Genomic DNA, 14,246 nt, shown 5'->3' with positions numbered 1-14,246 from the left:
AAGAAATAGTACAAGTCTGTTTGGAGCTCACTGTCCTGACAAGGTCAGTCAGGTGATGGTGGAGGGGGCAAGGTGAGGTGGAGATGCGTGATGATGAGTGAGAGAGCCAGAAAAAGCTTACATTGTTTCTGTGCACCTGCCACCGGCTAGAATGTAGTCACATGACCACCCAGCTGCAAGGCATGCTGGGAAATGTAGTCCAAGGCATGTGGAAAGGGGCTACAGCTATAGATTGCCTTATTTCTAACTCAACTGTATAACCCGTTTTTGCAACTTTTTTTAATAAACCAGGTTGTTTATTTCGAACATGATGACCTCTCCATCTCAATCCTATGGGAAGCCATCAGCCCCCTGCTTAAAACATTCCAGAGATGGTTGGGATAGTGCCCACTTTCTGCAGAGGCTGACCGCTTGGGTCTCGGGCCCCACCGTACCACTCTGCTCTCACCTCTCCTGCAATGCAGACTTGCTCTCCAAAGCCTCGGGACGTGGTGTCACCCCTGCATGAAAATCCCCACCCCAGCATCACCCTTTGTCTCCTCTGGGTCCAGCTCAGATGTCCGCTCTCCAAAGAGGCCTTTCCTGATCAGGGGTCTTAAATATCCTCCCCCTCTCCCTCTACTTAGTTGCTTTTATTGAGCTTAGTTGCTTTTATTCATCTTGCTGTCACAACACTTGCCACCATCAGAAATTCCTGTTTGCAATATCTATTTATGTTTTGTCTGCCTTTTTAGATTGTTGGTTCCTTGAGGCAGGAACTCCATCTTGTTCATATCTGTGCTCCCAGATAACGTGTCTGGCACATGGTGGGTACTTAGCAAACACTTGTGGAATGAATGAAGGTCATTACAAAATCTCACACTTTTTTTTTAAAGGTTTTATTTATTTGAGAGAGAGTGCATGAGCATAAGCAAGGAGAGGGGCAGGGGAAGAAGCAGACCCTCCCCCCCCCCCCCCCCCCGCCTAAATGGGAAGCTCCACCCCAGGGTCCTGGGATCATGACCTGAGCCAAAGGCAGATGCTTAACCTACTGAGCCACCCAGGTGCCCCAGAATCTCACACATTTTTAATGACAGCTCATTGTACAGAATTGCTGTGAACATTGAAACATCTACTTTAGAGGGACTTTTTTTTTTTTTTTGATTAAAAAATGCTTTGGTGACTGTCCTTTTAGCTGTTCTTTGGTTTGCTTTGTGCACATACCTGTGCTTATTCTCTTTTTTTTTTTTCTGTGCTTATTTTCTTAGGTTTGATTCCCAAATGAGACTCTGTTGAGTGAAAGGATGTGTGTACAAAATTTTAAAATATATGTTATGTATTACCCTTTGCCCTCCAGAGGCCCGATTTGTGACCCCATGTAGTTGAGAGGCCCTTGTATACAATGAACTTTCAATAATACCAGAAGGTGGCAGGGGGCGGAAGGCAGGGTGGGGATAGGTGTTTTGTGGGTCTGTATTGCTGTGTCTCTGGATCTTAGGTGCTCATATTCACCAAATGAATAAATGGATTTCTGTTAAAAAAATTCTACTTACTCCTTCAGTGACGTTTATTTTATTCATTTATTCATATAAATGTTATCTGACTTTAAAATGTATGCTTTTGAAGAGTAGGTCTGCCCAGTGTAAGAACATTCACCCGATGTTAATATAAACCTAAGGGAACCAACTGGGTGTGAGCTGGGCTTCTCTTATTCTTTAGAATCCAGACAGGATACAGTTGAGCCCACTATGAAGTTGGTGGAAAGTCCGGGACACTGCCTAGGAGTTTTGAGAATCCCAAGGGTTATGAGACAAAGAGACTGTTTCTTACCAGAATTCTTGTGTTTGCTCTATGACTGACTGTACATTGGTCGCCACCCTAGACAGAGTCCCTGGTTTATCTTCCCTAACTCGATGACAAGTGCAAGCGTGGGGTGGAAAGATTGCTGCCCTGCCCGTGTTGGTTATGGAGGGAGTCACTGCCTGACAGACCAGATCCACCGTCTCCTTCAGCCAGCACCCAGGACTGGCCTGGAGACTTAGCACTTCCTTTAGCACTATCCGCCATCCGACTTCTCCCCTCTGTAACAGTGGTGTTTGGGCGAGAATTGCTGGTTGGATGTCTTTGTCATGGGGGTGGGGAGCGGATGGAGAGCTGGGATGGGGAAGGCAGGGAGGCAGAAAAGAATGCTCCCTACCACCTGTTCCTGTCCTCATTTCTTCTGAATTGTTCCTCATTCCCGCTCCGGTAGTCTTAACCTCTTAGTGTGGCAGACACAGATTTTGTTTTCACCACAATCCTCAGTTTGTATGTGCTAGTGGGCCTTGAACTCTTCCCAGGTGTACTGGAAACTCTTCAAAGGTGCTGCCAAATTTTATCCACGTGTAAAAAAATGCATCTACTGTGGCATTCCTTAGGTTGAGATCATCAGAAGGTCATCAGAGAAGTCTGATGATGGGCACTGGGGTGCAGTGTGCTGGCAGAGACAAAAGAGCCGTAGGCCCGATAACCGCTGTGTTAGCAGAATCCTTGATGCCTGGCAGTTGGGGTGTGTAAGGGAGAAATGTCAGAGCAGTCAGTGCCTGCTTAAAGGGACCAAGGGAAGGGGCACCTAACCCGGAAGCTTTGGTAACCGCTTGGAGACACTGCTCGCCGTAGCAGAGTCCCGTTTTAGTTACCCCTTGCTTGCCTTGAACCCTTTCATGAAGCCTGCCAAGCACAGTAAATCCAAATGTGAATGCAGACAGACCTCATTTGGAAAGGGACCCTAAGCACATACAAGTTGCGAAACCTTTTTTTAACCTCTTTGTCTCTGCTGTGTGTGCATGTGGTCGGCCCCATGTCAGGGGATGGTTGGATAGAAGAGTCCTGGAAAGTGACGTCTCCAGCTCAGTTCCAGTTGCTCGCAGGTCTGCTCATTGTGTGAGCTAATTGAGACCAGAGCTTGGTGGCCTCCTCTCTTCATGTTTTGACATAGTTCTACGGAATCATCCTGCCTCCTTTGACATAGTCTACAGAATCATTTGGGTTTTCTTTCCTTCAGCCAGGTCTTGACCAAACACTTGGATAGCTGGCTTTCACCCTCCTCTTCTCTCGCCCCCTCGGTGCTTGCATGCCCAAGAGCTTCACCCCTAGCCATTTCCCCTCCTCACCCTTCCTGAATATGTCCTTCTGCATCTGTAACCACCAACTATCACTCTACACTGGTCACCTCCCTGTGACCCACACCAGGTGTCTCTCCCATTTACCTAGTCTTTTTTCACCCACCACCTGGTGGTTTCATAGACACCTTGAATTCATCTTATTCCTGCCTTTCAATCCACGTTAACACTTAGTGACCCAGACCAGAAACTTGAGAGCAAGTCAGCTCCTCTAGCCTGAATGTCTTAGCTCTTGGCTACTGCTCTAACCTGTGCTTTTTGAGCCCATCATGGGGTCTTGTGCTATACGTGTTCCTGTCCCTTGTAGAAGACTCTGAGTGCATTCGTATCTATATTTTAAGATGTTGCTCAATGCCCAGTGCAATAGGAGCTGCTTAGAGAATGTTGGAGTGTATAAAATAAGCAGGTGGATAAACGAATGAGTGATTTCTGAGATGGTTTGGGATGATTTCCATTTACAACGATACTTTTTTTTCCACTGCAACTGAGGAATTACTTTTGCTTGTTTAATACTAACATTATGAAACTGTAATTTTGAGGAAATGATTTACCACGTGAAGTACATCTCTGTCTCAGGCTATGGGCACAAATATATACATTTTCGTAGAGGAATTATTTCTTAAAGTTATAAATAAGAGAATTACTTATTCAATACATTTTTCATTAAAATTAAAGATCCAGATGGTTTCAGACATACACTGTGTTCTTGGTACAACTGGGAAATCTTTTACTGGCCCATATAATGGATCTGCATGATGTAGTTTGAATTAAACTTGTGCTTAAATTAACCTGGATGGTCTAAATTTTTTAAAAAGATTTATTTATTTTTTATTAGGGCATGTGGTGGGGAGGGGCAGAGAGACAAACAGACTCCCCACTGAGCACAGAGCTGGACTTGGGGCTCGATCCCAGGGCTCTGAGATCATGACCTGAGCTGAAACAAGAGTCAGACGCTCAACCTACTGAGCCACCCTGGCACCCCAGGGTGTTTTAAATTTCTAGGGCTGTAGGATTTTAGAGCTGGAATGTTGCCTTTTGAACTTCAGTGTAGGGAAGAATTGCTGTGCTGAGCTGATGGGCTCTGTGTCCCCAGTACTGGTCTGAACAGAAATCATTTGCATATTGGGTAAGATGATGACCCATTGAAGGTCCATTTCTTAAACTTTTTTTTTTTCCTCTTTCAACAGGGAGAGTCACGTATTCTCAGAGTGAAGGTTGTTTCTGGAATTGATCTCGCCAAAAAGGACATCTTTGGGGCCAGGTATGTTTGCTTAGTTTTTGTTTTTGTTTTGTTTTGTCAGTGTCTGATGAGCAAGCAAGCACTTTCCAAACTCAGACATGCATCAGAGTCACCTGGAGGCCTTCTTAAAACTAGGATCGCTGGGCCCCACCTACGGAGTTTCTAGTAGGTGGTGCTAAGGCAGCTGGTCCATGGACTGCGTTTTGTGCAAGGGTCTTGCCTTCCATCTGGGTTGATTTCACAAGGAGCCTGGATTCTGATTCTTCTGTTTTTCACCATAGAAAAATACAGTTTGGGTAATGTGTGTTCGTTTTAATACTTTCCTTTAAAAAAATCCCTAATTTGGGGAGGGGGTGTGAAAGCATTATTTTGTTCCTACCAGAACTGGGTATTCCCTGGCGTGTATAATCTGAATTGAGAGATTTGGTGATGTGAGTGAACTTAGGGATTCCTATGCCTTTTCTGGAAGCACCAGCAGGCTGGGATTTCTGGGTCTTTAGCTTTTTTTGAGTACTGTGCCTGATATTTCTGTATCTCAAAATCAGCTCTTTTGTTCCTGTTGGCCCTGTGGTGTGTTGCAGTAAGTTATTGGACTAGTAGCACATGAGGTTAGAGCCACTTATAACTGGGATTTGGACCACATTTGGGGGAACAAAGACATTAGACGTGGAGGAGACAGTGAAGGTGTTCCAGTCCAACTCGCCTATTCTATGGTTGACAAAGTTTATCCAGGAAGGTTACTGCTTCCCCGGGCCACACATGCCAGTACCACTGGAACAAGCCCCCAGCTCCCTGCCCTGTTCATGTTGGGTCCACTGTAAGGCTGAGAGAACATTCATTTCGTCCCATCATCCCCCCACGGTTGCCCACAGTCACCCTCTGGCGTCAGGGCCTCTGTGCAATGCTGGACACTTTGTAACGGGACCTCATTCTGTCCAGCTAACCTCCTCTTCCTGTTCGCCCAGCAGGAGCCCCTTTCTGCCGTGGGTAGGCAGACCTTTTGGTTTTCTGTCCTGTTTTCATGGACATTTTTAGTTTTTCCCATCCCGATAAGATACTACAATAGCACCTAGAGAAATTATTAAAAATACATAAATAAAGTTGGTGCAAGGTGATATCCGTGAGATCTTCTTAAAAACTCCCCATACTTGGGGCACTTGGGTGGTGCAGTCATTTAAGCATCTGACTCTTGGTTTCAGCTCAGGTGGTGAGCTCAGGGTCATTAGATCAAGCCCTGCATCGGGCTCCACGCTCAGCACAAAGTCTGCTTGGGACTCTCTCTCCCTCTCCTTCTGCCCTCTCCCCGCTCCAATAAATAAGTCTTAAAAAAATATTCCCCATACTTTTGCGTGCCTCGGATGACTGATGGTGAGGGTTAGCTCTCTGAGCTGTCACGGGAACTGTGCACGTGTACACCGCTGTGAGTTGTTTGTGGTGTGGGAGGGAAGCACATCTCACCTGCAGGTTCCTTCTTAGCACTCATGCCCATGTGATTACCCTAATACTTCACTTGTCTGTCTCCTACTAGAGTACAAATTGACAGGGAATTGGAGACCTCTCATTTCTCTTGCTTGCCACGCAGCGCACCATGAACAAGATGGGCAGATTGTTTTTTAATTGAAACATCTGCATGCTGACCAGTAAATTGTGCTCTTATGTTCAGAATGCCATTGCTCTCACTCTTTTCCATGAATTTTATAGTTTTGAAGGAAGAGGTTGGACTGGGAAGATTTCAGCGGCTTTTATTTTGGTTGTTTCTGTTTTAGCAAAGCCCTTCATAAAAAAAAAATGAAATGGATTCAGATTGTATTTCTCAGCCTGTTAAGATCTCAGGTTAAGGGGTACTTGGGTGGCTCAGTGGTTGAGTGTTTGCCTTTGGCTCAGGGTTTGATCCCGGGGGCCTGGGATCGAGTCCCACGTCGGGCTCTCTGCATGGAGCCTGCTTCTCCCTCTGCCTGTGTCTCTGCCTCTCTCTCTCTTTGGGTCTCTCCTGAATAAATAAATAAAATCTTTAAAAAGAAATCTGAGATTAAAATTGGTATTGGGATTAGGCTTCAAATCTTAGAAGAGCCAGACAAATCTGAGCTTTGAGTTTTTACCTCTTACATGAAAAGAGGCAGCATCATTTCTTAGCAGCAGGGTGTAAGAGGAATTACAGAGACTACCTCAAGATGATCATTGGAAAGATAGTGTGTGACTTAATGGACCAAATGCTGGAAGATGAGCCATAAATTCTGGATCCTACTTCTGCCTTTCAATTTTTAAAAACATATTTTATTTATTTGAGAGAGAGAGAGGGAGTGAGAGCAAGCGGCACAAGCAGGGGGAGGGACAGAGGAGAAGCAGACACCCCGCTGAGTAAGGGAGCCCATATGGGGCTTGGTCCCAGCAGTGATTCACCCTTAAGAGGCTTGTACCTGAAATGCCCTTCTTTTCTGCATTTCTCTGTCCCAGTCTTGCACCAAGAGAGAATACAAGATCATTTTCCAGCTTCTTTCCAGCAAAATGTAACTTCATTAAAAGAGCCTTTGTTTAGAGAAGATTTGGTAATTGAGCTGTTGGTCTTGAATGTCTGAGCATTTGGTCCATGTGGAGATAGCACTCGTAGAGAAAGATGTTTTCTTCTGGCCACACCTCCAGGTCAAAGAAGGGCAGCCCCATAATCTGTCATCTAAACAGGGACACTTTTGTCTGGAATAGATGCTAAGTCAAATGGGAGGTCAGAACATAGGATGTATGTGGAGACGGGTCACCCCAGGTAAAAGACCTCCAATCTTGATGACCCATACTATGAAAAAAAAAAAAGCTATGTGATTTTTTTTTTCTAAAGCTTAGGAAAAGAAAATCTAACTCGAAAGAAAAAAAGCACACCACCTGTAAAATGCCAATGCGACTTCAAGAAAGAAGTAAAACTATATTGGAAACATGGCATACGTGGAGTACCTGCTTCCATCTTGGAAATGGGTCAGTTGTCTTCGTGAGGGAGTGTGTGGTGTTGGGGGAATCCAGGAGAGCTCCCCCACTCCAGCTCCCACCCCAGTCCAGATCAATCAGATTTTATTGCTCTCTCTAATGGTAGGTTCAGGCTCTTCCCAAATGATAAACATTGAGCCACTGGGTAGACCGTTGGACTACATGACTGTTTGGGTCTCTCTAAAACCTGAAATTCAATGGCTGAACACTTTTGAAAAGCAGATTTAAGGCAGCCCAGGTGGCTCAGCAGTTTAGCACCACCTTCAGCCCAGGGTGTGATCCTGGAGATCCGCGATCAAGTCCCACGTTGGGCTCCCTGCATGGAGCCTGCTTCTCCCTCTGCTTGTGTCTCTGCCTATCTCTCTCTCTCTCTCTCTCTCTCTCTCTCTGTCTCTCATGAATAAATAAAATCTTTACAAAAAAAATCAGATTTAAAGAACTACCTATGTCTTCTGTGGACCAAGTTCTTAGAATTCTAAGTGAATAGCATAAAGTCGTTTGATGTAGAGTGGATCTACTTTGCCAAGTAAGATCTTAGTTTATGTGTTTTCTTTTTTTTAAACTCAGAATATCTTTAAGTTTCAAACTGTATTTTTCAGGGAAGCTTGTAGCTCAGGACATCTAACTTTTTGTCATGGGCTTAAGTAGTAACTGAATTAGGTTCTTTTAAATACAAGTTTTAGGCCTACCGTCTCCCTTTTCCTCCTGAATTGTGACCAGTTGTTTGAGGTTACTTGGACTCATCTGAGACCATAAAGCTGCTCCTGAAAATTGAGCAACGCCGGCTAAGACAAACCTGCTCTAGAATTTCATGCTTTTAAATGAAAGATTCCAAGACTCTCATTTCACACTTGCTTCTGTGTATGTTGTGCATTGAGCTATTAGCATCAAGTTACACCTGTTTGGGTTGCTGTTATTTTTTTTTTCTTTTGGCAGGCAGTGATTTGACATGTAGAACATACACACACTTGGGGGCATTGAGGGATGTGGCAAAAAAAAAAAAAATCCGGTCTGCTGGTGATGGAGACTTACTGCCACAGTGTGATGGCTCTGTGGCCCTGCCTCACCTCTGTCCCATTATCTAGATTTAAGTTGTTAACATATTGCTGCATTGGCTTCTTCAGTTGTTTTTTTCTTAATTGAAGTATTCAAAAGTGAATTATAGACGTCATGACATCTAGCCCCAAAGTACTTTAGCCTGTATCTCGAAAAAAATAGCATATTCCTTTATAACCACAATACAATTTTGCAAAATTAACAGTAATTGGCTAATTCTCTTCCTATCCCTTACCAGGATCCCCCCAACCTTTCCTTTTACAACAGGGCCATTTAGAGAAGAATTCAATTGAGAATCATGAGTTGCATTTAATTTTGATAAGTCTCTTAAAGTCGTGTTAATCTAGAATCGTTCTTCCCTCTTCCCTTTGTAGATGACCTGGAATGGTCAGTGGGTTGTCTGACCACATTTGATCGTTGGCTGTCGTATCATTTAATGTACTCTTTCCCCTCCTGGGCTTCCTGTTTGGTAGAAATGGCATCTAAAGGCTTTATCTGGGGCGCCTGGGTGGCTCATTTGGTTCAGTGTCTGACTCTTGGTGTTGGCTCGGGTCATGATCTCAGGGTCATGTGCAATCAAGCCCCATGTTGTGTTCTGTGCTCAGTGCGGGGTCTGTGTAAGGTTTTCTTTCTCTCTCCCTCTGCCCTTCCAGCTTGTGTGCACAGGCTTTCTCTCAAATCTTTTTTTTTAAGAAAAGACTTGATCAAATTCAGTTTCAACATTGGGGACAGGACTAGGAATGGTGTTTGTTCAGGAGGTACACAATGTCCGGTTGTCCTACAACCAATGGTGCTAAAATAGGACGGATCCCAGGCTTAATGTGGGGCCAGTCCATTCCATCCACAGTCATTACTTTTCCCTCAGGTGACCAGCAAGAAGTGGGTGAAGCGATCTTTTGGCTACACGCTGTACACATGTAAATTTTAACTGTCAATTCCCTTTCTTTCCAAATAGGATTTTTTTTTTTTGCCTTTTTTTGAAAACTTTGCCCAGAATAAGTTTCCTTTTACCCAACTGGGAAACCTTGAGGCTCTAAGTACCTGAGGGCCCCCTTGGGTCCCATTGATAAACTGTAAGCACTTCTAGGACATCATTCAGCCAGAGTTTGCAAACTGTTGGTCCCTATGGACTAAACAGAACTCATAGGTGTGCTTCTTTGGCTATGGAGCTCTAAGACGAAGAAATGAAAACCCGGAGCCAACATCTGGAAGATTTTCTATTAAAAATCCATTATTTCTAGGCTTCTGGAAAATCTTGGCCATCTAGACACATGAGGCATAGCCGGAGGTCTCATCTATAGGATGCGCTCGTTATATGTGGCCGTGACCTCCTGGGCACCCAGGCCCCACGTTTCCTGTTATATTCTGTGCAGCTGACCTCCTTTCCTGGCACAGCCCTGTGGCCCCTTGAGGGACGGACCTGTGTTTGGTTTTGACCCCTGCACTGGTGGTCTTTAACATAATGAGCTGCTCTCCTCATCCCCTCCCATTGCACAGGCATCTCCTCAGGTGAGTTGCACAGCACCTTACACTCCGCTGGGACGGTGCTTGTGACGTGCAGGCACTCGCAAACCTGCCTCCTCTCTGGAGGCCTTCACTATCCAGGGCATTGCTGAGAATCACAACATCAACACTAATGGCCTCTGGGCCTACAAGTATTTGTCTTAAAATCCCTGCACCTAAGAGCTCATACAGTGACTCATGTGAGAGCCCCAGGGAGCCTGACTCTATTTATTCCAACTGTACACCTACCCCGATAGGGCTTTAAAGGATAGTACCCTCCTCCTCTCGAATAGAAATCTCTTCTTCTTTAAAAACACACACACACACACACACACACACAGCCCTTTATGTGCTCGTACTTATCTCCTAGTCTTTGAATGCATGAATATATATGGAATATCCTTATAAAGTATGTCGATCATAGCTTGCACACCATGCAGGCTGTGTGGCTTCCCAGAGGGCAACATTAGAAGTGGCAAATGGGTCAGTGTATAGGGCCAGCGTGTTTCTATTCTGCGCCAGGCCCCAGGGCTTGCTGTACTCCAGCCAGTGTCGTAATATTATTTAGAATGATCTTGAATCACTGAAAAAGCTGTGCTGTGCAGGGATTGTATGATAATTTGTAAAACTGTCTGTATAAACTGGTCTTGGTGTCATCCCAGCTTCAGTAATGAAGGAGCCAACGAGACAGGCCACACTTCTATCCTATTCTCTGATGTGTTAATGAGAAGCCCTCCTTCAGAATCTTCTGTTTTGCCTTCACTCTTGATGCATGAAGATGTTGGCATCATGAGAGGAGCCTTTGCTCTGCCCTACGGTCCAGCACAGAACAGAGGGAAAATTGGAGGACACCTTGCCCTCATTGTCATCAGAGTCTAGAGCAGTGCTCTCTGGTCACTGAGTCTGTAAGGCAGAGAATTCGAGGTGTTTCAGGAAGATGAGGGGCACGGGCACATAATAATGGATGCACGACAAATTTTGTTCATCTGGTCAGAGTGGAGCCTGAAAAAATTGAAAAATTAAAGCTGCTCAAGAGCCGTGGGCACTATTTTAATCAACTCATGTAATTACAGAAGGCACCTCTGGGGATTGGTGAAGAGAGGATGTCTGTGGCCTTGGTCAGGGGGAGGGGTTGCCCATCCTCGCTCTCCCTCCTGGCTTCCTACCCCTCCTTCTTTCTTCCCCTCATTCCTCAGCTGGGATTTTCACATGGGGGTACCCCCCCCCCCGGCCTGTACCCCCTGAAGACCTTCACTCTTGCTTTGTCCCAAAGCATTCCATATTTGTCTCACCATGTTCTTTGCTGGGGGGAGGTGGGAAAGAGTGTAAGAAGCTAAAGTATAAGCAAGGCAGTGGGCCAACTGGAGATGAGTCAGAAGTGAAAGCATTTCTAAGTGTGTAAGACAATGAAGACAGTATTTATTTTACAAAAACAACTTAACCACCAAGCCTGGCAGAAGCACGGCCAGAAGACCCCGTGTGAGGGAGGTCCACCCAGCGCTGGGAGGGAGAGGATCTCCACCACCCTTTCCTCATCAAAGGAGGAGGGAGAGGTTTCTGTGTCAGGCAACGGTTCCCCTGTTTCTGTTTTTTAAAGATTTTATCTATTCATGAGAGACACAGAGAGAGAGGCGGAGTCACAGGCAGAGGGAGAAGCAGGCTCCCTACGGGACCCCGGGTCACGCCTTGAGCTGAAGGCAGACGCTCAACCACTGAGCCCCCACCCCCCACAGGCGTCCCGGTTCCCCCGTTTTTAGGAGGTGAAGGCAACTCGCCAACATGTTCGGTGGCCGGGCCTCAGAGAGGCCTTGGGAATAGTGTGGCCCGCGCCCACTCTGCGTCTATGTTGACAGCACCGCTGCCACTGAAGGTGAAGATACCCTGGTCTACCTAGAAGTTACGCTTTTAAAAATGGACACATATGTACAGCCCTGGTGGCTCAGCGGTTTAGCACCACCTTCAGCCCAGGGCGTGATCCTGGGGTCCCAGGATCTAGTCCCAGGTCAGGCTCCCTGCGTGGAGCCTGCTTCTCCCTCTGCCTGTGTCTCTGCCTGTCTGTCTCTCTCTCTCTCTCTCTCTCTCTCTCTCTCTCTCTCTCTCTTTCTCTCTCGTCTCATGAATAAAAAACAAAATCTTTACAAAAAATAAAAATAAAAACGGACATGTCTCTGGGATCGCCAAGAGTTATTACATTCCTCAGATACAAATCTCCTGTGTTGTCACATTTCATCTTCTAAGAAACATTGTCAATAGATTTGATCAAATTCTTTCTACTTGGGGTTCATATTTGGGGGAAGGACCTGGAAGATAAAATGTTTAAGATGGCTTATACCCTGAGTGAACTGGCAGGTTCTCGGAGGGCCATGTGTGGTTCTCTAAGTCGGGGGCCGGGGGCTTCTCTGCGAAGGGCCCGATGGTCCAGGGCGTAGGCTGGGCCGGACTTGCAGTCCCCAAGGAGCACAGAGGCAGGGGGGATGGTGTGTGATGGGTGTGGCCCTGTGCCAGGGCCCCGGGCCCCCGCCTGCCACCCTCTGAGAAGTAGAAGTTACTGATTTTCTACAACATACATATTTAGCACAGGGAGTGCCAGTATTATTTGGTCATGATTTTCAGATTCAACTCTTCCATAGAGCTGCTGGTTAGTCGACAGACAGGCATTGAGTCAGTGTTGACTTTTTGGGCGCGGAGGAATGGGATTTTCTAGATAGTGCAGGAGTATTTTTTTTTCTTTCTTTCCCCCCCTTCAAGGGCAGCATGATTACAATATGGCTTATGGAACTTGCTAGATGTGCGCTGTGGATTTTGAAGTCTGCAAATGAATACAACTGCAAAAATGTTTCTGTCCTGGACAAAATGATTCTCACTTCTTTGTCTATCAATATGTGAATAATACAGTTGAGTTTCTGTGTGTACAACCAGATGGGCAGTCACGTAATTTAGTGTATCATGGGATACCTGCGTGGCTCCGCAGTTGAGCATCTGCCTTTGGTTCAGGGTGTGACCCCGGGGTCCTGGGATTGAGTCCCCCATTGGCCTCCCTATGGGGGGGGGGCCTGCTTCTCCCTCTGCCTGTGTCTCTGTCCCTCCCTGTGTCTCTCATGAATAAATAAATAAAATCTAAAAATAAATAAACAAATTAGTGTATTGCAATTAAATATTGCCCGATTGCTCCACTGAATATTTTTGGGACTTTGGGACCTTGAGTGCAAGTAATGTTTAATAAGGAATCTGCAATATGGAGCTCCTCAGTCAATTATTAAAAGAACTGGCATTTCTGCTGTATAATATCAACACAAGTGATATAACAGACGCCTTGCCTCTTAATGAGCTTGTGCTAGCATTCCTTCTGGCGTGCCTGGCATGGGTAGTAAATGTGCTCTGAGCGCTGTTGTTTGCATTTCTTGCCTTTGTTGATCAAGGTGCACTATTGTGCTTCCGCTTTTGAAGAACTGATTGTTGTTTCAAGTCTCTGTTATTTTTAGATGCTTGAAATTCTAAGCGTTCATGGTAGGAAAACAGTAAAGTCTTTGAAAGAAATGCTACCTTTCACGTTTGGGGGCGGCCGACTGGGAAATCAAAATGGGTGAATCTTAAAAATGTGATCCTGGTTTCTTTTTGGTTGTTTTTGCTAGTGAGAAAATGATAGTGTTGGTTGGATATTCTCTGCCTCTGACTTGTCAGCTCTTGGGAGTTCGTTGTGAACAGTGGCTTTAATTTTGTTGAAGTGATTCTTAAATGTTACCTAGGTAGTCTGGCCAGTAAAAAAGAAATTTGCAACATGGGAAAAAGAAATTTCCAGAATGGGTTACGGGCTCCCTGCAGTGTGATGTCATTTTCTCAGTTATTAAATATATAGTCTGACCATCCTGAGATTTGAATGACTAATGAGGTCGTATAACTCAGGATCTTTGCTTTGCTCCTTCCACTCTTTGCTTGAAACGTCAGAATATTTGAAACTGTTCTTTCTCTGCAATGATCTGTCTTAGCTGGCGGCTCCCACCACGATCGAGGTGCCTGAGCTGGGGACCTGGGAGGTGTCCTGGGTTCTCTCCATCCCTCCTGCCCCCCAGCCTCATCTCCGTGGGGTAGAGGCCTTCCCAGGTGGTTTTCGCGTCTGCCCTCTTGCCCCGTCCTTTCTCACATCTATAGAATTGTCTCTCCAGCACAGACCGTGTTCTCCTGGCTGAACCTTTCAGGGATCAATCATTGCTGTGGATTAAGTCCTGGCTCCTTAACCTTGATAGAGGAACCCTCCGTGTATCCTCCAGTGTGTCTTGGCCTCCACCTCCCCAGGCAGCCACACTCCCTGTCCTGTGCCTTTGCTGGTGCCCAGA

The 14,246-nt window shown here is 45.7% G+C and overlaps 1 protein-coding gene across 6 annotated transcripts in view; it reads left to right on the top strand.

Annotated features, from left to right (window-relative positions):
* The window catches only part of LOC129514443 (E3 ubiquitin-protein ligase NEDD4-like), a 336,683-nt gene that overhangs the window by 102,950 nt on the left and 219,487 nt on the right, over positions 1–14,246 (top strand). For all 6 annotated transcript variants that reach the window (XM_055333010.1, XM_055333012.1, XM_055333006.1 and 3 more), the window contains exon 2: positions 4,328–4,401. In XM_055333010.1, coding sequence (XP_055188985.1) covers positions 4,328–4,401 — 74 coding nt within the window. The remainder of the gene's footprint in view (positions 1–4,327; positions 4,402–14,246) is intronic.

This window comes from Nyctereutes procyonoides, unplaced genomic scaffold (assembly GCF_905146905.1).
Source record: "Nyctereutes procyonoides isolate TBG_1078 unplaced genomic scaffold, NYPRO_anot_genome, whole genome shotgun sequence".
NCBI lineage: Eukaryota > Metazoa > Chordata > Mammalia > Carnivora > Canidae > Nyctereutes > Nyctereutes procyonoides.
This window is presented reverse-complemented; position numbering and strand designations above follow the sequence as displayed.